The 24,825-nt window shown below is 38.0% G+C and overlaps 1 protein-coding gene across 2 annotated transcripts in view; it reads left to right on the plus strand.

Moving 5' to 3' along the window:
* Positions 1 to 17,447, plus strand: part of LOC114642709 (sorting nexin-13-like) — a 115,007-nt gene extending 97,560 nt beyond the window's left edge. For both annotated transcript variants that reach the window (XM_051936168.1, XM_051936170.1), the window contains 3 exons: positions 1,417 to 1,485; positions 1,568 to 1,680; positions 14,848 to 17,447. In XM_051936168.1, coding sequence (XP_051792128.1) covers positions 1,417 to 1,485; positions 1,568 to 1,680; positions 14,848 to 15,095 — 430 coding nt within the window. In that variant the 3' untranslated portion in view covers positions 15,096 to 17,447. The remainder of the gene's footprint in view (positions 1 to 1,416; positions 1,486 to 1,567; positions 1,681 to 14,847) is intronic.
* Positions 17,448 to 24,825: the final 7,378 nt, after the last annotated feature.

The raw sequence follows: 24,825 nt of genomic DNA on the forward strand, positions 1-24,825 counted from the left end.
CCACTATGCTTCATGGCAGGGATGGTGTGTTTATGATATTGTGCAGTGTTTTGGCACTTAGTCTGATGGCCAGAAAGCTCTATTTTGGTCTTATCAGATGATAGAACCTCATTCTAGCTGACTTCAGACTATCCCGTGTGACTTTTGGCAAACTCTAGCTGAAATGTTATGTGCATTTTTTTTAACAGTGGTTTTCTCTTTGCCACTGTCCCATAAAGCTACAACCGGTGAAATACCTAGGCAACAGCTGTTATATGCACAGTCTCTCCAATATTAAATAATGTAGTTTGTAAATCCTTTATAGAGTTCTTATTTAGCGTGTTTCTTGGTGGCCTTTCTCACTAGACTTTTTGCACAATCACTCATTTCTTGTGGACAACCTGTTCTAGGCAGATTGACAGCTGTGCCATAGTCTTTCTATTTCTTAATAATTTATTTAACTGGACTTCAAGGGAGATTCAATAACTTCTTTCTTGTTTCCATCCCGACTTGGTCTTTTCACCTTTTTTATGGAATTGCATGGAGTGTTCTTTTGTCTTCTTTGTGTAGGTTAGGCCATGATACTGACTCACCTCAGTCTGGGTCTTCAAGATATTGCATTTGGACTGCAATGAGTTGAAACCCCTTAACTAGAGACAGGTGAATTCCATTTAACTGGTTATGTGACTTCTAAAACCATTTGGTTACACTGGAGATGATTTACAAGAGGTGTGTTGTTGTAACGGGTGTGAATGCATATGCAATAATATTTCATGTTTTATATTTGTAATTAATTTAGAGAACTTTGTAGAGATGTATTTTCACTTTAACATTAAAGAATCTTCTTTTTTTTGATGATCAATTTCAGTTAATTAGCCAAATTAATTCCATTGTGATTTAATGTGTAACAATAAAATGTGTAAACATCCCTCAGGGTGAATGCTTTTTATAGGTACTGAATTTCCCATACAGCACCAAAAGAATTTAGATAGGACTGAATTCCCAAGAGGCTAAGTGAAAACATGCCATCCACCACTTTCAAATAAATTGAACTAAGAAAACAAGACAGAGGAAAGGTGCTAAGAAAAGAGAAAAGGCAAGTAATAGTGATAATAGAATAAAAATATATATAAGATTTAGAGGGATTTAACTTCTATCTTTCACAGACTGAGTGATTTACAAGAAGCATTATTAATTCTAGCAGGAAACATTTGCAGGTGAATAAAATGAAAAAAAAAATGTTAAACAATCATCAGTTTGAGGATTTCCATAAAGTAATAATAAGTTTAGTGTAAAATAAAGTACAGCAAAGCAAGTCAAGAGAAGCAATTAAGTAGTCTATATATAGAAAAAACGCTCAGCTATCTGATTTTTCAATAATAGTAAATATTTATTTTATATTATCTTTAAAACATCAATATTTTTGTTTTCTTATAGAAAAATTGTAGAACATGTAGATTTTATGACATCCCCTGAACAAGTTGCAGACTATGTCAAGCGTTTCAGGTAATAATTGTTTCTCTTCTCTTAAGTCTTTGTGGTGGCTGTATATACAATTTGATGAACTAACATTTTTATCTTCTACTAGAGATGCCTTTTGGCCTAATGGAATCTTAGCAGAAACACCACCTAGAAGAGATAAACCAATCCGAATGAGAACAAGAGTTGCTGCAAAAACCAACCTTTTGGGAATAATGCCAGGTATTTTGTTAAATATAGGTTTTTCATGTTTAAGGACCAGTTGTGACATTTTCTGCTTTGACAATATCATCTTTTTCAATTCAGAAGATAAACCTAAAAACTTAACAACACATTTGGCTAAGATTTCATTTTCACAAATTTCACAGCCATTTTGCAGGTTTACCTAGGTTAATTCCATCCATCCATTTTCCAACCCGCTGAATCCAAACACAGGGTCACGGGGGTCTACTGGAGCCAATCCCAGCCAACACAGGGCACAAGGCAGGAACCAATCCTGGGCAGGATGCCAGCCCACCACAGGACACACACAAACACACCCACACACCAACCACACACTAGGGCCAATTTAGAATCGCCAATCCACCTAACCTGCATGTCTTTGGACTGTGGGAGGAAACCGGAGCGCCCGGAGGAAACTCATGCAGACACGGGGAGAACATGCAAACTCCACGCAGGGAGGACCCGGGAAGCGAACCCAGGTCCCCAGGTTTCCCAACTGCGAGGCAGCAGCGCTACCCACTGCGCCACCGTGCCACCCCTAGGTTAATTCCCCAAATCTTTTTCCTCCACTCATCACAATCCTGGCATCCTTGAAGTTCAGACCCAATATTTACAAATCAGTAATACAACCATGAAGTCTCTTTATAGTCCTATTATATATCACTGCAAGACCAAGTATTCCTTTTAACTCTGCATACATCCTCCTGTCACATCATGTTCATCTGTTTTTTCCAGCTCTGCTTTATGTTCCACCTTTATTGGCCATGTGTTCCCTATCCTAGAATATACTTTATCTCTCAGATTTTATTAGTTTTACCATATAATGTCAGAGTGACTTCTTGAGAAGTGAGAATGGGGGAAACCGCTTTCTGTTGTTTCTTCCACGCACCTCTCATCTTTGTTATCACTGTTGCATGTACACCTCAGGTAGCACTCAGTAGATCACCAATGTAACAGAATTTCCTGCTTTCTTTAAGACAATTATGTTCCTGATATCTAAATTCATACTTACTACATCATCATTCTACACCCCTCTCACACACTTTCTTTAAAAAACGTAACATTCACCACCTGCACACTACTGTTTTATGCCACTACATCTTTTATGCAGCCACTTCTGACAACATGTGCATTGGACTGACTTTCTCCCAATAGCACTACCACACATGCCACACAGGCATTCAACCACCTTTTCTGTCCCATCCCTTTATTATTTCTTGCATTTACCTTGAGGCCCTTTCCTTATAAACTTGATTTACACTCCATACCTTCTCCCTCAATTGCCTTTTAACTTATTGCCTTGAATATGAGGCCACCAGTATATAAGAGCTACCATGCCACTCCTTTATGCTTGGTGCAGCCCCATTACCCCTATTTGCTGTCCTGATAACTGTTTGAGTTTCTTCAGACATTCACATCAATGCAGGCAGTAACCATTCATCCACACCTAACTTCCTCATCACCCACTTCCCTACCCCTGCGCCCTGTCAGATGTCTTTAAAATATCTATAAAAGCATAATACAACTTCTTTTCCTAGATCTGAATTTTTGTTTTTTCCTGCATTAACTTGACAAGATAGATTGCATCTGTTTTTTCCACCCAAGGCTTGGAACTGAAATGTAGTTCACTAATTTTACCTCATTTTTTCCTCTCTTTAGTACTCTCAACCACCTTCATTACCTGCTCCAGAAGCTTCATTGCTCAATATATACCACACTCTATTGAAGGACATTTTTTTTTTTTAACCTTTTCTTCACACACAATCACGTTGCACAGATTTGTTAGCCTTTGAACTCCAAGAGTTTTATTTACGCTGCCTTAAATATTTCCAGCACCACTCCAGTTGGGCCTGTCGCTTTAATTCTCTTCATCTTTTTCAATGCTTTTGCATCCTCCTCTTTCATAAACCTTCAACTGAAGCTTTCTAATTTTTCACAACAAACCTCACTATACTCATTCAGCAACTTCCCCATGTACTCTTTCCATATATCCCTAATTCCAATACTACAGTAAATAATGATAATAATATAATAATGCAGTAAATCACAACGTTACTGTCAGCATTTTTCAAGCAACCCATACCTTATTACATACTGACTTTATTTTGCCATCTGTTTCACAATCCTGAACACATTTCTATTCTCCTCCCAATTCTGCGGCTCACTTATAAACTCCTATCTTTTATCTTCTTGCACCTTTTTGACTGCTATTCGTACCTTTAGCTATACTTCCAATTAGACTGCCCTGTCACTTTCTGCATTTGTTTTCTTCTAACATTTCCTCTTTTCCTCAGTTGCCATCTCTACTTCAGCATTCTACTACCATATTACCTTATGTCGCAGTGGTCCCTTTGCCCCACCAAAGGCCTGTTGTTTTCTACCAGACATTCTTTATCTGTGTCCACTTACCATTCACACCTCATGCTTTTTAAATCTTTCTACCAGTATATCAGCAAATTTATCCATCCATCCATCCATTTTCCAACCCGCTGAATCCGAACACAGGGTCACGGGGATCTGCTGGAGCCAATCCCAGCCAACACAGGGCACAAGGCAGGGAACCAATCCTGGGCAGGGTGCCAACCCACCGCAGGACACACCAAGCACACACTAGGGCCAATTTAGAATCGCCAATCCACCTAACCTGCATGTCTTTGGACTGTGGGAGGAAACCGGAGCGCCCGTAGGAAACCCACGCAGACACGGGGAGAACATGCAAACTCCACGCAGGGAGAATCCGGGAAGCGAACCCGGGTCCCCAGGTCTCCCAACTGCGAGGCAGCAGCGCTACCCACTGCGCCACCGTGCCGCCCTCAGCAAATTTATTTTCACACTCTCCCTCAACTTCCAGACGTTCAGCATCAGTACATACTTCCTATTACTTTCCTTCATGCATCTAATTAAAAAATTTCCCACAACCATTTCATGTTGTGACACATAGTCAATCTGAAGATCACCGTCAATTTTTTCCCATGCCCCAATAACATTCTCATCAACAAATGGTATAGTGTGCTCCTTTTGCCACCAGATTCAAACGTCACCAACTAACTTTCCTCCTCATTTATCATAATGTTCCACACAACCATTTCTTTTGCATCACCAAACAAAGGCCCCCATGGACTCTCCTTCTAAACCATTAGCACTGGCTTCGACATGCCCATTCAAGTCACCACTCATACACTGACCCTCCCCTGAAGCATCCCAGATGTTACCACCTTCAGCTTGTTCCAAAACTCACCTTTCTCTTCATCCCTGGGGCATTTGTTCAGACTATATTCATCCATTTTACACCAGCAATGATTTTTAACAAATGTGTGATGGTCATTCATCCTCTCCACCTGCTAAGGTTTCTTTATTTTTCAGACCCAAGTACACCAACCCTGCATTGCCATCACTTCTCCACTGCCAGAAAAACAGATACTTTGCAACGTTCCATCTAAGCATTCTCTCACTTTTACCTTTCCATATTGTCTCTTGTATGGACCACACATCTGTTCTCCTTCTATCCATTGCTTTCATCACTTTGGCCAATTTTCCTGTCATACTCCCTATATCCTAAGTCACAATCCTTTACACTCCCTATTTAACACTTACTACCTCATCTTCATCTCCCTGCCATCACACCAGCCTTCCAACAGTACATCTGGTCTAGGCCCATCATAAATCTTTTTTTTTTTTTTTTTCTTTTTTTTTTTTCTTCTGTGGTTTGGTCAGGTTCACCAGCTGTCTGGCAGGTAGGGATGCCAGAAGGTACTGTGGGCTGTGACCCACACATGTTTTATAACTGCCGTCTTTGTATCTCATCATCAAAGGGGTATTGGAAGAAAAAAAATGAGTACCTGTGTCTTTCATGTTCCCAGACTCCATTAGTTGCCTTTTATTACACACAAGAGAGACAGTGACCTAATTCTGTACCCCAAGTCACAGGGGTAAATATCAACTGTGTGTGCTTGTAAATACAGTAGTCTTATTTTTTGACTTCTGATTTATATTTGTTTGTTACAGTTCTCTGGTAATAAGTGAGCCCTGTGAAGTTCACTTTGCCGTGAACTGTGCTAAATTGTGGAAATGTTTGGGAACTTTACCAAATTTGGCAAAATGCTTTGAAGTTGGTGGGGAAAGAGGAACTGAACTAAAAGTGTCCCTGAGAGCAAGAGAAGCATTTACCAACTATACTGGACTGATTATTGTGTACCAAAAAGGGATCTGGGCCCATATTTAAAAAGTGTCTAAGAGCAGGACAGTGATCCTAACTGACTCAAAAATCTCATATTTAAGAAAAGCATTCTATAAATTTTCCCAAGTTAGGAAACTACTCCTAACTTCACCAGAATTTAGGAGGGCATGTGAGCTATCCTAATTCCCTAGGATCTGCCAGAAGATGGAGTACAGGTAGAGATCAGTATGCACGTACTGGGAAAGGCTAAATAGTTAAGAAATGCTGAATAACAATGAACTTGTAAAAATATATTTATTTGACAGTAATTGAGCAATATTCATAACATTATTATAGTGGTGTGCATTATGTCACCGCTCCGTCTATTGGCCAAAATTAAAGTGTTGGTAACATTACACTTTTTGGCCACAAGGAAAAGGCAGCTTTACAATAGCAATGATTTAGATATGTCACAGCAAAGATTTTTTGAATTTTTCAGCAAACTGTAAACGCTCTTACAATGATTGCATGAGGTAATACATAGACTTATACATTTCCCCACCACTTCAACTAAGATGATGTTAAAGCAAGTTGCTTTCATGCACATAAAGATCATTGCCCCAAGTGTGACTGGTCAAGCATAAGTGATATTAAAGTATCAACACACAACTGGTCATTGATGCAGACTGTATTGTAGTAGCAAGTATATTACCCTGAAGACAAGCAGGATTGGATTAGTGATTAACCATGAATTGTCACACAGGTGCCCTGGGCTTTGCATTCTATGAACCCCTGGAACATTTGCTTTACACCATACAAGCCCTGAAAGTTCAGGAAGGCAGGTGGAGACTCCCAAGGCATTAGATAAATTTAGTGTCACAGAAAGACGCACCTCACATCATGCTGTGAAAACAATTGGGAACACTGCCAGAGTGAGTACAACTTCAGTAACATTGCAGGAACAGTTAGGACTAGTTTCAATATCTGTTACTTTATAAGGCATTTTGTGTGGCCGTGACAGTGAAAGGGTGATTCTTTTGAAAGTATGGCTTCAGTATAGATCAATTTTGTTAAATAAACGTGCCCATTCTCTGGCCTTTCTTTAATTTGGCGTGTGTGTGTCTCAGTTTATCCATCTTAGCACTCACTGCAATATTATTCATAATGCTGCAAAGTGGCATCAATTACATGAAACTTAGTGCAATATCCTACCTTCATCATCTTCCATCCATCCATCATCCAACCCGCTATATCCTAACTACAGGGTCACGGGGGTCTGCTGGAGCCAATCCCAGCCAAAACAAGGCACAAGGCAGGAAACAAACCCCAGACACACACACCCACACACTAAGCACACACTAGGGACAATTTAGAATCACCAATACACCTAACCTGCATGTCTTTGGACTGTGGGAGGAAACCGGAGCACCCAGAGGAAACCCACGCAGACAGCTGGAGAACATGCAAACTCCATGCAGGGAGGACCTGGGAAGCGAACCCGGGTCTCCTAACTGCGAGGCAGCAGTGCTAACCACTGCGCCACCGTGCCGCCCTTCATCATCATCTTCTACATTAAATATTTTTATTATATTTATTATCATATTTGTGATGAAGCCTCTGCATTAGTTTGAGAAAACCACAAAACTTCATTATGAGTGTTAATTTGTGGCAAGGAGTGCTATAAAATCTTGACGTCATTCATTCTCAGCCATGGCCTCCTAGTTCTTACTGGGACTGGGACTGGGACTAGGATGCTTGGTAATGTCCTACTGTGAGGTTGACAAATTCTTAGCCTAGTCAGACTTTTAGTGCAATTCATAGGAGTAATTCTGAGACAGTTGATAAATATAGGCTATGAGTTATTAAGCATTAGTACTAACCACTGTGACACCCTGCCCCAAACAACTAAAGAAACAGGTAGAATATTAACCACAAACAAAATACAACAAAAGACTACAAACTAGCAATGAGTAAACATATACCTACAGTGTATCCGGAAAGTATTCACAGCGCATCACTTTTTCCACATTTTGTTATGTTACAGCCTTATTTCAAAATGGATTAAATTAATTTTTTTCCTCAGAATTCTACACACAACACCCCATAATGACAATGTGAAAAAAGTTTGAGGTTTTTGCAAATTTATTAAAAATAAAAAAACTGAGAAATCACATGTTCATAAGTATTCACAGCCTTTGCCATGAAGCTCAAAATTGAGCTCAGGTGCATCCCGTTTCCCCTGATCATCCATGAGATGTTTCTGCAGCTTAATTGGAGTCCACCTGTGGTAAATTCAGTTGATTGGACATGATTTGGAAAGGCACACACCTGTCTATATAAGGTCCCACAGTTGACAGTTCATGTCAGAGCACAAACCAAGCATGAAGTCAAAGGAATTGTCTGTAGACCTCCGAGACAGGATTGTCTCAAAGCACAAATCTAGGGAAGGTTACAGAAAAATTTCTGCTTCTTTGAAGGTCCCAATGAGCACAGTGGCCTCCATCATCCGTAAGTGGAAGAAGTTCGAAACCACCAGTACTCTTCCTAGAGCTGGCCGGCCATCTAAACTGAGCGATCGGGGGAGAAGGGCCTTAGTCAGAGAGGTGACCAAGAACCCGATGGTCACTCTGTCAGAGCTCCAGAGGTCCTCTGTGGAGAGAGGAGAACCTTCCAGAAGGACAACCATCTCTGCAGCAATCCACCAATCAGGCCTTTATGGTAGAGTGGCCAGACGGAAGCAACTCCTTAGTAAAAGGCACATGGCAGCCCGCCTGGAGTTTGCCAAAAGGCACCTGAAGGACTCTCAGACTATGAGAAAGAAAATTCTCTGGTCTGATGAGACAAAGATTGAACTCTTTGGTGTGAATGCCAGGCATCCCGTTTGGAGGAAACCAGGCGCCGCTCATCACCAGGCCAATACCATCTCTACAGTGAAGCATGGTGGTGGCAGCATAATGCTGTGGGGATGTTTTTCAGCGGCAGGGACTGGGAGACTAGTCAGGATAAAGGGAAAGATGACTGCAGCAATGTACAGAGACATCCTGGATGAAAACCTGCTCCAGAGCGCTCTTGACCTCAGACTGGGGAGACGGTTCATCTTTCAGCAGGACAACGACCCTAAGCACACAGCCAAGATATCAAAGGAGTTGCTTCAGGACAACTCTGTGAATGTCCTTGAGTGGCCCAGCCAGAGCTCAGACTTGAATCCGATTGAACATCTCTGGAGAGATCTTAAAATGGCTGTGCACAGACGCTTCCCATCCAACCTGATGGAGCTTGAGAGGTGCTGCAAAGAGGAATGGGCGAAACTGGCCAAGGATAGGTGTGCCAAGCTTGTGGCATCATATTCAAAAAGACTTGAGGCTGTAATTGCTGCCAAAGGTGCATCAACAAAGTATTGAGCAAAGGCTGTGAATACTTATGTACATGTGATTTCTCAGTTTTTTTATTTTTAATAAATTTGCAAAAACCTCAAGTAAACTTTTTTCACGTTGTCATTATGGGGTGTTGTGTGTAGAATTCTGAGGAAAAAATGAATTTAATCCATTTTGGAATAAGGCTGTGTAACATAACAAAATGTGGAAAAAGTGATGCGCTGTGAATACTTTCCGGATGCACTGTATATCATTACACTCACAAAGTTAGTCTTCAGGGCATTGATTGTTCATGTCAAAAAAAAATAACAAAAATACACACATTCTCCCCAAAAAGACCATCTTCCGGGTGGAATAGTTATAACAAAAACACAAATTATCATAACATATTGTAAATGCCATAGAAACATACAGACCAGACAGTGATTAAACCATCCAAAACAACACACCAAAGCATTTGGATCAATGTTAAAATAATTATTTGATGTATTATACATGAACTAGTCTTTAGGGTGTTGGGCTAGGGTACTATGTCTTGGGGAAGGTGTTTTCCAGGAAGGCAAATTATATCTCACTTTTTGGAGGCTGACAGGAGAGAATCCAAAAATAAGGAAGTGAGTATCCATCTTGTTTAATTTTGTTTTATTTTTAATAAGCATGCAACCATAGGTCCAGAACAGCCCCCTCTGGTAGAAAGAAATAGTGTTCATATACTGGCTTTCAAAGTAGAAAATATTAGAGAGAAGAATATTAGTGTGTAAATGAGATAAAATACCAATACTGTAGTAGGGCTGATAAGCATTTAATTATAAGTAGTGCTTTTATGAATTCAGTCAAGGATGTTAACCAGACAATGCTGAACTGTGAAACAATATTTTTCATTAGTCTATGTTTTTGGTGAATGTTACAGGTTCTTCATTAAAACAAATGATGAGTTCTTTTTACTTACATACAGTATTTAAGTGCAAAGTGGTAAACATAATGCTCTATGGCAGTGGTTCCCAAAGTTGACTGGGCTCCGACCCACCTAACAAAAACTGCCAAATTCGGGACCCATCTCTTAGCCGTCTTAAAAAGGGGGCATAAAATATTGGTAACGCTCAGATTCCCTAGTAGCGAGTTGCGGAACTACTTAATGGTGTCTTATTTGTTCGGGCTGTTTATTTTGTTTAAAGTATTTTTTTCATTTGACATTAATTTGTTATCATCACAGACAACATATATTGTACTTTAGCTCACAAACAGTCACTATGGAAATTTAAGCGTCACCAATATGAATGAAGGACTTTTCAAATAAGAAAAAAAAAAAACAACTTTAAGTTACAATTTTTTATTACTTAAATACCTACAAGGACTGTTATTTCAATGAGAAGGGTGTATTTGTTTCCTATTTTTTGTCATTACAGCTTTAGCATCAACTTCAATTTTAGTTACTTTTAATCGCAGTGAGTTTGATAGGTCCAATTTATTTCGGTATTTAGTTTTAATGCTGATCATAGCCGAAAATCCGGCCTCACATAGATATGAGGTACTGAAGGGGAGGAGGACTTTTATAGCTTCATCAAACAGGCAAGGATAGTTCCCAGCAACTGAGAGCCAGAATTTCGTTAACTGCTTGCGATTGAAACTATTTTTCAGTGACGTATCTTCTGATAAATCAATGAGTTCTTCACTTGCTTTTGTTGACATACTACTTAGTAGGCGGTCTTGAAATGGGTTACAAATCCAATTCAACGAGTCGAGCTTTTTCATCTCTTCCCCGAAATAGGCATCAAAGTTATTTTTTAACAATGATAAATGAGTGGAAATTGCAGACAGTATGTTCGTCTTTGGCTGCACTTGGTTTTCTATAATAAAAGTTTCAAGAGTTTCAAAACAATCATACTTGCCATCCTCAATACAACTTTTCCACAACATAAGCTTTTTCATAAACGCTCGAATTCTATCGTGAACTGCAAAAATGTCTGATTCGTTTGAACCTTGCAAATACAAATTGAGTTCGTTTAATTTCGAAAAAATATCCGCCAAGTATGTGAGCTTGAGAATGAATTCTTTGTCCAGTAGATTCAATATATTCAGTTTTTCCTTCCAAGTAAATTGTAACTTCATTGCGTAATTCCACTAATCGTGTCAGTACTTTCCACCTGGATAACCAACGTACCTCCGTATGCAGAAGAAGAGATGTATGAAGACTACCCATTTCTTCACACAGCTTTTGAAGTAAACGTGCTTGTAAGGGTTTTGTTTTAATATAATTTACAATTTTCACAGCTGTATTTAGTACTGTTTTGAAATCAGTAGGTAATGCTTTTGAAACCAGTGCTTCTCTGTGAAGGCTACAGTGTGTCCACAAAGCACAGGGGCTTTGTTTAAGAACTCTTGTAACGACACTGCTATTTTTCCCGCACATAGCCCGCGCACCGTCAGTGCATATACCGAAACAGTTCTTCCACTGTAAACCTTTCTCTTTTATATAGGAATCAATTGCATTGAAAATTTCCTCGGCCGTTCCACGACTAATTGGCTTGCAGAACAAGATATCTTCATGCACGTCGTTTTGCCATATATAACGCACAAAAACAAGTAGTTGAGATAGGCCTTGCACGTCAGTAGACTCATCTAGTTGTAGCGTATAATATTTACTACAAACTACCCTCCGGATTAATTCGTCCTCTGCCCATTCAGCCATTTCGTCGATTCGTCGTGCAACAGTATTATTGGACAGTGGTATGTGCTCGATTTCCTTTACTTCTTTTTCCCCAAACATCGCTCCAACAGCATCTTTAATCGATGGTAACACTAAATCTTCGCCAATGGTATGAGGCTTTCCTGCTCTGGCGATCCTTAAGCTAATGAGGTACGAGGCATATACAGCATTTTCATTAATATTAATGAAATGTGAAACAATATTTTTTGAAGATTTCATATCCAACAATTTTCTTTGAAAAAAATCTACTGGCTTATTCGTAAAATGGGAATGCTTCGTTTCTATATGACGCGTCAACTTACTTGGGCGCATACTTTCGTTCGCTAATATTTCGTAGCAAATCACGCATTGAGGACGCGGATCAATCGTATCATGATTCCAAGTGAATCCTAGCTTTAGATATTCAGGGTCATATTTTCTTACAACTTTCCGTCGTTTCGATTCATGCGAACTCGTTGAGGGAGCTTGGAAGTCAGCCTCAGTGCCACTTTTGTCATTTATAAGAACATCTTCTGTCTTTTCATCACAATCAACCGGCGGCGGCGACGTAGTTTTTGCTATCCGTTTCGACCACTTTTCCATTATTATATTCAAACGTTAATAATTGTTTTTAAAAAGATTATAAGGGCGTACGCTAACGAACACAACACAACGCGATAAAGAATGTCACAAAAACAAAAGACGTCCGGCTGTTAGCCCGATCGGTCGGAATATAGTCTTATGTTTCAGGGCCCACTCAATATTCGCTCGCGACCCACTGTTTGGGAAATGCTGCTCTATGGCATAATTCTCCACATGAAAAATAATTTTTTTTTTTCACACACGATTTCTTTTTATGTTGCTAACAAGTGAGTATGAAGTAAAGACATGATGTATTGCTTTCCTGACCATTTTATAAGCAATTATCAGTGATTAATATCTTGTAAAAATAATTCATTTATTAAAGACCTCTCTAGTCACTTCATTGTTTTTACTGTAATGCACGTGTAAGCATTGCAGCCCTTTGCTTGTATATGGAAATATTGGTGGAGTGTAGAAAATGAAAGCACTGCCCTGTTTAACACTAGAATTCCTGAAGCCTATGAAAAAACTCGGAATCCTGGGCCACCTTAAATTCCTTCACACTTCTCCATCAGCATCTTTTGTTTTCCAAATGTGTCAATCAGCCCAAGTAGCAAACAGCCTGTTATCCCATCCCTCACCAATGCAGATTTAGTCGTACACCAAGTTCTCCCAACTCAAGTTTATTTATCTCAGTGTGAGGTGCCTTGAATTGTATAGGGTAAATAATATATCATTATTTGGAACACATACATTTCATGTGTGTTCTGTGTCTACAACGATCAGTGTAAATGTAGGATAACAGGAAATGCAAGACAAGAAATGTTGAACACCGGAATCAAACACAGGAAGCTCTTCATTCTACTTGTGACTTTAAGCTGTAGGGAGATAAGTAAATAAATCGAGGTAAATAACATTCGATCTGGCTTTTACATAAGTAACATGTAAATGTTTTTATATAAAGACCATCACAAAACATAATAGCTCTGTAAGCCCTGCTGTTTCATTGAAGGACATGCATGTGGCAGATTCACTGCCAGGATGATGCCTGACCTCTTGCTGCATCCAAACGGTGACATCTTTTGCCTTTACGCCTGGTGCAACTGTGTTGTTCTTATGTTTGAGTGGACTTTTTGCTTTGGGGGATTTCTGTTCTCTTTCTTCGATGTAGAACCCTCATCCTCATCTGAGTTCATCTCTGTTATAGCACGTCTGTTTTTGAAAACTAACAGTGTCAGATTGGGGGGGGGCGTGAAAGCATGACTGAGAGAATAAAAGTGAATGATGAAACAAAACGCTAACTTTTATAAGTACCATAAATTTACACCGGCTGTTACAGACTCAAATAAATCAAATGTATGTTTTTATTTTATAATAGTAATAATAACCGGCACTCACTACTCAAAGCAATTCAATGCATGAAAGACCCGAAATTGAGCCCGCCACCTCTCGACTTGGAGACGGCCATTCTTACCGCTACACCAACGAAGCAGACATATATGTGAATGTGTGTGTCGTACCCTACGCCAATTTCTTTTACTTGGGTTTAAATTCTTGAAAAAAAGCATACTTGTTTTGTTATATCTGTGTCTTTTTGTGAAAAGTGTTTATTTAATATTTGCAGTTCAGTCTTCACACATTATACACTTCATGTAAGCATTTTGCCAATTATTAATAGAACATGAAAGAAGTTTCTGTTCTAGTTATGTGTTCAAAATTTCTTGCCTTGCATTTCCTGTCATCCTACATTTACACAGATCTTTGTAGACACGGAACACACATGAAATGTATGTGTTCCAAATAATGATACATTATTTACCCTATACAACTCCAGGCACCTCACACCCAGATGAACAGACTTGAGCTGGGAGAACTTTTTGTCAGACTTAAGCTGCGGCAATGGGGGGATGGGATAGCAGGCTGCTTGTGCTGACAGACACATTGCAAAACAAAAGACACTAATGGAGAGGTTCCAAGGAATTTAAGGTGGCCCAGTGTTACAAAATTTTTTTTTGTAGGCTTTAGGGTTTCTAGTGTTAATTTTGTGCTGTGTGAACTTATTTTCTAAATACTTAAAAAAAAAAAAAAAAAAAGTACTTTGAGATCAGCTTTCCATAAATGTTTTCAAATTGAGAGGGGTCAATTTTTATGATTTAGTAAAGCAAAATTAAGTTGTGTATTAAATTTCGTATAGTTTCCTATAAATATAGTTTCTGTGATAAAGAGTATGCTTTTGTTCAAGAAAACAACATTTGTGTTTTATATTTCATTAAATGTTTCAATGAACATAGCATAAGGCTGTGGTAATTCTGAATAACTGTAGTGCTAAATTTGGATAAATCTTAATTTTTACAATGCTTCTCTTGCAGATGAATTGAAACACATTATTGGTGCAGATACAACACGAAAAGGCATATTACGAGTCTTCGAGATGTTCCAGCATAACCAGTTAAACAGAAGGCTTGTCTATGTTTTATTAGAAGGATTCCTGGAAACTCTTTTTCCTCAGTATAAATTTCCTGAACTTTTTATTAAATTGCATTCAAGATCTCAACGAACAGAGAAGTATTCACATAAATTAAAGACTACACAAGGAAGTTCTCTGCAAAAAAGGTGACACAACAGAACACAGAGTTGTGCCCTTAAAATCTAATAAAACTGTTATAAAAGAAAGTAAACAGTCTTTCAGGTTGTATAGGTTACAAAGAAAATTGCAAGTGCTAGCAAATTCTAGGATGAGAATATTCCTTGAACCTTTATTAAACACTATCTACATTATTTTGGATGACACACATTAAATTGCTGTACTGTCATGCAACTTTGTCAAGGAGCACTTTAACACAGAATGAAATGCTATGTATAAACCAATTCAGCTCAGTGACCTTAGAGCAAAGCAGGATGAACTGTGCTGAGGTAGCGCTTGATCTGTCAAAGCCTGTTAAAAGATTAAATAATGAGTGCTGAACACTATGTAGAAAGTCAAAGCGTGCAATTATTAGGAGGAAGTTAATTCAAATTGAAGAAAACCACCAATTTTATGTGGTAGGACACAAGTATTTATTAATTTTAGTTAGTGTGATGGTCCAACCAATCCTGGTAAAAATGAATTATTTTGTGTAATATTGGGTTAGGTATTTTGATTATTTTTAATATAAAAAGCTACATTTTGTAGAGGGGAGAGGATTGAATGGTGCTTAAAACAGAATCATATCACACCAAACCATTACAAATTGTGCAAATTTATTCCTTTTTGTTTGGAAAAATCCATTACACAGCAAAAATGAAGAATGTTTTGAAACACACATCTGCAAAAATTGTAATTGAAAAGAATTTAAATGATTTGCGTTTTCCATGAAGATTTGTATGAGCTTGATTGTCGTGTTCTAATAAAGGGAGTGAAGTCAGTGTTATGCGAGAAACTGACCATTTTGCTTACAGAGTCTTTCCATTATGCAGAATTACCTGGTGAAATAATGTGAATTGTAGCTCATGGAATGACATTTAGCAAATATTTTATTACATAAATGATTGTTCTTCGATAGCTTTACAAATCAATGCACTTTCTTCCCAAAAGTCTGTGTTATTGAGATAAAATAACATTCTTAGATAGAGAATTAATTTTGATACGCTCTTCCAATGTGAAACACACAAAAGATTTTAATTATTCAGCACTGGAAGCGTTTGTACCACACTACCCTTTCATCTAGTAAAAATTCTAGTAATTTAGTTTGATTTTGAAATATTATTCTGCAAGGTCAACTTGCGAGCTGTTTTCTTTGTTCAAAAATAAAGGAAGTTAAAGTTTTTATATTTTAATATTTGGTCTTAATTTAAATAGTTTTATTTCTAATAGTGTTACGTACAGTATTACAGCATTGTAACTAAAATAATGGAGTTATATGTAAGACCAACTAACATGCTACGTAATCTTAGTTTACTAAGATTTTGCAAGTGAAGCCAAACTAACAAGTACATGAACTTGCTTGCTTGTAATTCTTGGCGACATTAATCCCTAGAGAAAGCTTCAGAGTCGTAAACATGAAGCTTATGTTACTTCGCTTACTAAAAGCATACAATGCTATGCTTTTCTGAATGTAACGTTTTCAAACCTAATGTTTATATCATATTTTAACCCTCAAAATTGTTGTTAAGCTTATTGATGTGATCCTAAAACAACTGTGCAGCACTTTGTAGTGGGGATACTCTAGCATAGTTGAACAGTAATTTGTGCCATTATTTTATACATATAGCCCAAAATAGAAAATATAGTTAATATCAGTAATATATAGGCTGAAACCCAGTTGAAAACTGTCACAGTTAAAAAAGGAAGAATGCTTTTTTTAGTGACCAACTAAACAGTTTCTTCTGAAAATAATTTTGTGCAATATTTTGTTTAATGCATGTGTATTTGATTAAATATGTTTTAATGTTTTGAAAAGTAAAAGCCTTCTAAACCCAACAACCTACATTCCGTTGTTGTCATACTGCTTTTATTTAAGGACTTGTTTTATAAGTCCTGACTTTTCACTCCTTGTAAGACTTACAAAACTAAATCTGTTTGTCTAAGCATGGCTGATGTATGGCAAGGAGTATTTTAAAGAGCACATTGCTGTGTGTTTGTCCAAGTGTATGTTTGTGTGCATGCAAGCACACATACATGCTGTATGAAAGATCTTGCATCATGGGATATATATTTTTGACCAGTCTTACATAAATACTACTCACTGAACATGCCACAAATATGTTTCATCTACATGCACAAAAACGTTTTCTTTCTGTGCATTGTCATTTTTGATTGTTCAGCATGTCAGTCAATAGATGTGCAGTAGGAATGATAAACTCCTGTGATGCAGGACTTTGTATATATATGTGTGTGTGTATGTATGTATGTATGTGTGTGTATATATATATATATATATATATGTATATATATATATATATATGTATATATATATATATATATATGTATATATATATATATATGTATATATATATATATATATATATGTATATATATATATATATATGTATATATATATGTGTGTGTATATATAAATATAAAATGTGTATATATATATATATATATATATATATATATAATATGTGTGTATCAGTTATGATGAATTATGCATATCATTGTACAGTATGTGTCAACAGTGTGCCTAATTGTATTGTCAATACTATTTTCTTATTTCTTTAAAGAACAAATGTCAATCAGAATGTCCTTGTCATTTTTAAAAGACTGAAAAAGACTCTGAAGATTTTAGAGTTTGTGTGCATTATGCTGATGCAATAGAGCAGCTAAAATAATATTACACTAATAAAATGTCAAACCAATCCACTTGCTTGTATTTTCTTTTATTTTGTGTGTGCAGTATTTCAACTAGCCTACACAGCAATGTGAATCTCAACCAAAATTATGATCCTTTTGGTGTGGAGCCTTATTGAGTATTGGTTAAAGAGGTTTAGAAGTGAGTCAGCCTGACCACTCCTCAGTTGTATTGTTGTTACTTACTAATAGCAATAAGGAAGGAGATTAATGCAGAAAATTGCTATCATATTTATATTCCTCAGTGAATTTTACATTGCCTGCTGCTTTTCCTTACACATTCAGTTTTACCTTAATTTAAAGTTTCTGTGGATTGCGTTTGTTTTTCAGACTTTCCCATCACGATCGCAGTATGATAATCTGAGACCTCCTGAGCAGTTTTTGTACAATAATTTTTGTAACAGTATATACAGTTGCCTTTTAATTAATATTATCACCACAGTTGTTTATCACCCCTAGTATATATATAAATTTGAAATAATGAGGCTTAAATTTTATTTTCGTTCTAAATTTAAAAAATTCAATAATATATCAATTCACCTGTAACTATTTGAATTTAGTATTAATTCCTTTACTCATGTAAAAGAAGAGTAGAAACCCTCACTTTCCTTGGGGTTAGAGCCTCCATCTCATAAACTGACAATTCAAAGCTCAGAGCTAGATAATTTTTTTAAAACAAAGAACTGTAAGTGTGTACCTGCAATAAATAAATTGACACCCTGGTAATTTAATGTAAAATCAGTGCTTCTGTGTAATTAAAGTTTAGCATATATGACTTAACTATAAATTAATGAATTTTCATTTGAAACTTTTAAACTTTAAAAGCTGAAGCTTTGACTTAAACTCATAGTTCACAGAAGTCTTTGCTTTAAAGTGCTTAATGTGTTTGCCAAATTTTGTGAACTTCTAAGAAATGGTTTGGCTGTTGTTGGTTATTTAGCATTCCTTAGGTGTGCTATGCAGTCTTCCAAAGTCGTTTTTTTATTGTTATTAAAGATCAATTATGGCATTTAGATGCTGATGGAAAGGAAAATTAGAAGTCATCACTGTATTTAAGGACTCTGGCTCCCTATATCTCAATGTCAGTGATCGACAGACAAATTTTCTGACCTAACTTCCTAGTACACGACAGATTTGATAAATGAGAGGAGACTATTCATTCCTTCCAGCGTGCTTAGGTAATAACTATATCCCAATATCTCATTCAGATACATTTTAAAAATTGTTATTACTGCTTCAGCTGCATTTCTCAGTAGCTTGTTCCTGATTTCCACAACTCTTTGCATAAAGAAATACATCCTAGCTTCTGTCTTAAGTGCACTTCTCTTAATTTTTGCCAGTATCATTGAATATGTAATTCTCTGCTTAACAGAAAATATTCTCCAGAGTCAACTTGATTAATACTCACAAACCGTAACATTTCCTCTTGTCCCCTTATACTGACAGCATCAGTTGCAAGGAAGGAATCCACTGTAGATGGGGAGCACGACACACTTGTGCATAGATTGGAAATGTAGAGACACCAGTTAATTTAAACACAATACTACTGATTTCTTTCCTTTATTTTCTCCTTATCTTTTCCTTTAACCTCTGGACTCTTCTTCTCAATTCTTTTTCGTTCTTTTTTTTAAAGGGATTGTGCAAAATGTGCTTGTTTATTTGCAACAGTGTTCACAAAGTGCAGTGCTTTAATAAATAAATAATCCAGTAAAATCCAAGTTAAAAATCTTTCTTTCTTTCTTCCCAATCTCTCCCCTCTTTATCCTGCTCATGCTCCTTCTATGCTTCAGTGGGCTCTGGCACCTAATTATGCACCCCAGAGTGCTGAGAAAATTGGCTGAACAGCACCTGTCTGCATCAGAATGTAGATGCTGAGATCAAAACCCCAGGGTCACTCCTCCACATTACCACATACACTTATGCCTCCTCACAACATGAGCACCCTGTTTTTACTAAAAACCTGTGCACTGCCACGAACCCCTAACTGGCATAACCACAGATCCTAGAGTGACCCTATTCTTCTTTTTATACTCTTGATTATGTAGATCATAACAGAATGTGCCAAATCCCATACTCTTAACTGTACTGTCAGGATTAACTGTTACTGTAGTTCAATACTGTCCTCTTTCTTTTACATGTATATCCCCATGCAATTAGAGTACCAGAAAAGGGAATAGAGGAAAAGTCGCACATTCAGTGCACTGCAATTCTTGTGAGGATCAGCCACCTTTACTCCAAATACAGTTCACCATTCTTATCTGGGCCTTCTAAACTGCAAACAAAGCACAAACATATTTTGTTCTGGAATGGTGTCACACTGGAATAACTTCACATTTACACCAGTGTCACCAGTCAGTTGCTCCTTTACCCATCACTTTGGTTTTGCATAACTCATTTTTTAAATAACATTGAAAGCAATCAACAATAATGTTATGAATAAAAGAAATAAAAAGGAGCTCATTGTCTATGACCAAAGGAAAAAATAAAAAACAAAGTTTCCTGGCATTGTGGCCTAGTAGTTAATGCATTGGATGCCAGTTTAAACTTGAGCCCAACGTACAGTTTGATCTGGAGGCCATTATTCTCAAACACATCAAGATGAAACGGGCTATAATTTTGTAATTTCCATGATCTTAAATGAACATGACGTCCACACTGCAGTGAGACTAAAGCTGTATTACTTCTAACGTAAGATACACCACATAACCACTGCCTAAATCTTTTGGATATGGCCGTGTAGCTTGTACTTCAGTAGCACAATCATTTCAGAGCTCAAAGACACCCCGAGAAGCTACTTTTGCCTGATTTGCAAACGACTTGAGAAACTGCACCTGGCTACTGGAATATCGCACATTATAAAAAGTTCAAAGGAACAAATAGTATCAGGAATCTCCAATAGCCTCGCAGCCACCTGCAGTGTTAAATGCATAGTATGCCCCGATTCTACAGAGCTTTTCCCACCGTCTGTTCTTCCACAAGCAGCTGTGCTGTACCTGGTGACATTGCTTTTATCTTATGATATATAATGTCCAGCTGTTTCCATTCATCATGCAAGCCACTGGGCAGAGCATCCAAGTACCAGCTAGCATTACCATCTAGTGCAGTTTTTCATGCTTCAATGAGGTTTATGTAGAGTCAAAAGATACAGGTATATCTACATAGGTCATTTTTAAAGCTCTAATCCCAGCCATATTGTAATTATCGCTTAGATTCTGCTCTCAGTATTGATATTTGCAGTCATCAGTTATTCAGATCTAAATTTGAATGTCCTACGGGTATAAAATTAGTTAAAAGTAAGATTAGTTTCATGCTAGGTAGTGTGGCATAGTGAATAGGGCAGCAGACTTTGAACCATAAGCCTGATTGTTCAATATGATGCTATAACTTAGTCTATAAACAAGCCACTTGACCTGCCAGTGCTCCAAATGTCAAAGATACACAGGAAAACAGTTGTGGCATTTCCTGATCTTGTAAGTCGACATGAGTAATCGCATGTGTCAAGACATGCAGCGCTAATGCTAAAAGGATACTTCACTCTCCTGCTGTAGGCTGCATATTCAGTTCACTGATTATACCATATAAATGCACTGATTGATACCATATAAATGCACACGATTAAGAAAAACTTGTTTCAATGAAAATGTATTCATTTTCATAATATACTGTAGTAAGTAAATAACTCTGAAGCCTACTTGAAGATAATGTTGTAAACTGGGTTTCGAGATTTTCCATGTAAGGAAGACTGTCTTTTTGAGGTAAGGTAATTACACTCGCCAATCATGGCACCAGAGAGTGACGGCATGTTGCATGTACATGCAAGAAAGAATACCACTGTTGACATGGCCACAGTCCACCTTCATAAAAGTAGAAGTGTCTATATGTCTGTCCATCTGGTTGCTCATTCCAAAAGATGGCGTATCACAAACATTTTTAGTAGTAATAGGCATTGCATTTGTCATTCCAATAGGTGACGCATGCATTACACAATACTTTCCAATAGAAAATGTTAACGTTAGGTTTATGGATGTGGTGAGAGAGTACATGCTGGTGATGGGTATAATGGAGCAAGATGCAGAGGATAGGAATATATGGAAAGATGTGATCCACTGTGGCAACCCCAAACGGGAGCAGCCAAAAGAAGAAGAAGATGGATAACAACAAACAATTTCCATTGCTGTAGATCATCCATTGTCTCACAATCTCATACTTTAGGAAATATGTCCAGGTGTGGAACTGGGAAAATAGAAAAGAACTTGTTTTTCATTTCTCCAATTAATGAATATCGTGTGTTAAACTGTAAACAGCCCAGATTTCTTCCTGCTTTTGTTTATTGGTTCAAATATTCTTCAACCAGAAATTAAGAAATACAGTTAGGTCCATAAATATTTAGACAGAGACAACTTTTTTCTAATTTTGGTTCTGTACATTACCACAATGAATTTTACATGAAACAACTCAGATGCAGTTGAATTGCAGACTTTCAGCTTTAATTCAGTGGGGTTAACAAAACGATTGTATAAAAATGTGAGGCAACTAAAGCATTTTTTTTAACACAATCCCTTCATTTCAGGGGCTCAAAAGTAATTGGACAAATTAAATAACTGAAATAAAATGTTCATTTCTAATACTTGGTTGAAAACCCTTTGCTGGCAATGACAGCCTGAAGTCTTGAACTCATGGACATCACCAGATGCTGGGTTTCCTCCTTTTCAATGCTCTGCCAGGCCTTTACTGCAGCAGCTTTCAGTTGCTGTTTGTTTGTGAGCCTTTCTGTCCGAAGTTTAGTCTTCAACCAGTGAAATGCATGCTCAATTGGGTTAAGATCAGGTGACTGACTTGGCCATTCAAGAATTTTCCACTTCTTTGCTTTAATAAACTCCTGGGTTGCTTTGGCTGTATGTTTTGGGTCATTGTCCATCTGTATCATGAAACATCGCCCAATCAATTTGACTGCATTTAGCTGGATTAGAGCAGACAGTATGTCTCTGAACACCTCAGAATTCATTCGGCTGCTTCTGTCCTGTGTCACATCATCATAAACACTAGTGTCCCAGTGCCACTGGCAGCTATGCACACCCAAGCCATCACACTGCCTCCACCGTGTTTTACAGATGATGTGATATGCTTTGGATAATGAGCTGTTCCACACCTTCTCCATACTTTTTTCATGCCATCATTCTGGTAGAGGTTGATCTTGGTTTCATCTGTCCAAAGAATGTTTTTCCAGAACTGTGCTGGCTTTTTTAGGTGTTCTTTAGCAAAGTCCAATCTAGCCTTTCTATTCTTGAGGCTTATGAGTGGCTTGCACCTTGCAGTGCACCCTCTGTATTTACTTTCATGCAGTCTTCTCTTTATGGTAGACTTGGATATCGATACACCTACCCCCTGGAGAGTGTTGTTCACTTGGTTGGCTGTTGTGAAAGAGTTTCTCTTCACCATGGAAATGATTCTGCGATCATCCACCACTGTTGTCTTCTGTGGACGTCCAGGTCTTTTTGCGTTGCTGAGTTCACCAGTGCTTGCGTTCTTTCTCAGGATGTACCAAACTGTAGATTTTGCCACTCGTAATATTGTAGCAATTTCTCGGATGGGTTTTTTCTGTTTTCGCAGCTTAAGGATGGCTTCTTTCACCTGCATGGAGAGCTCCTTTGACCGCATGTTGTCTGTTCACAGCAAAATCTTCCACATGCAAGCACCACACCTCAAATCAACTCCAGGCCTTATATCTGCTTAATTGATAATGACATAACGACGGACTTTCCCACACCTACCCATGACATAGCCTTTGAGACAATTGTCCAATTACTTTTGAGCCCCTGAAATGAAGGGATTGTGTTAAAAAAAATGCTTTAGTTGCCTCACATTTTTATGCAATCGTTTTGTTCACCCGACTGAATTAAAGCTGAAAGTCTGCACTTCATCTGCATCTGAGTTGTTTCATTTAAAATTCATTGTGGTAATGTACAGAACCAAAATTAGAAAAAAGTTGTCTCTGTCCAAATATTTATGGACCTAACTGTATATACCTTAAGGGGAATGGATATGGGAAGAGGACCGTAAACTCTTTATATTGACAACTCCAAAGTCACAAGATTTATTCAAGACTTGTCACTGATCAGGCCTGATTCCCTCCATGTATTATAATAAAAGACCTCCTATTCAATTTAATGTGTCTAATGTGGCTCTCGTTTTGTTCCACAAAGCCTTGCATTGGTCTTGTGCCATTTTTCTGTGGCCTCCTTCTCTTAACTTGAGATTTGCTTACCTGTCCTTTAAAACAAGAAATTTGACAAACGAAGAGATCATTCTGTCCATCACGCCAGTTTGTTTAGCTAAGCAGTCCCAATATCTCATCCATCCATCCATCCATTTTCCAACCCGCTGAATCCGAACACAGGGTCACGGGGGGTCTGCTGGAGCCAATCCCAGCCAACACAGGGCACAAGGCAGGAACCAATCCCGGGCAGGGTGCCAACCCACCGCAGGACACACACAAACACACCCACACATCAAGCACACACTAGGGCCAATTTAGAATCACCAATCCACCTAACCTGCATGTCTTTGGACTGTGGGAGGAAACCGGAGCGCCTGGAGGAAACCCACGCAGACACGGGGAGAACATGCAAACTCCACGCAGGGAGGACCCGGGAAGCGAACCCGGGTCTCCTAACTGCGAGGCAGCAGCGCTACCACTGCGCCACCGTGCCGCCCCCCAATATCTCATCTAGATTCTTATTAAGGGTTTTCAAGGTTTCTGCTTCAACTACTTATCTCTGTAGTTTGTTCCAGAGTCCCACAACTCTTTATGTGAAGAAGTGCTTCCTGGCTTTAATCCTAAATGCACTTCCCCTTAATTCCCACTGATGTCCTCGAGTACGCTAAGGGTGAAAGAATTCTGCTGGATCTACTTTATCAATGCCTTTGAGAATTTTGAAGACCTGGATGAAGTCCCCACCCAGTCTCCTCTGCTTGAGAGTAAACAGGTTTAATTCTCTGATTCTGTCAGAGTATGAGG

This window comes from Erpetoichthys calabaricus, chromosome 13, assembly GCF_900747795.2.
Source record: "Erpetoichthys calabaricus chromosome 13, fErpCal1.3, whole genome shotgun sequence".
NCBI classification, from domain to species: domain Eukaryota; kingdom Metazoa; phylum Chordata; class Cladistia; order Polypteriformes; family Polypteridae; genus Erpetoichthys; species Erpetoichthys calabaricus.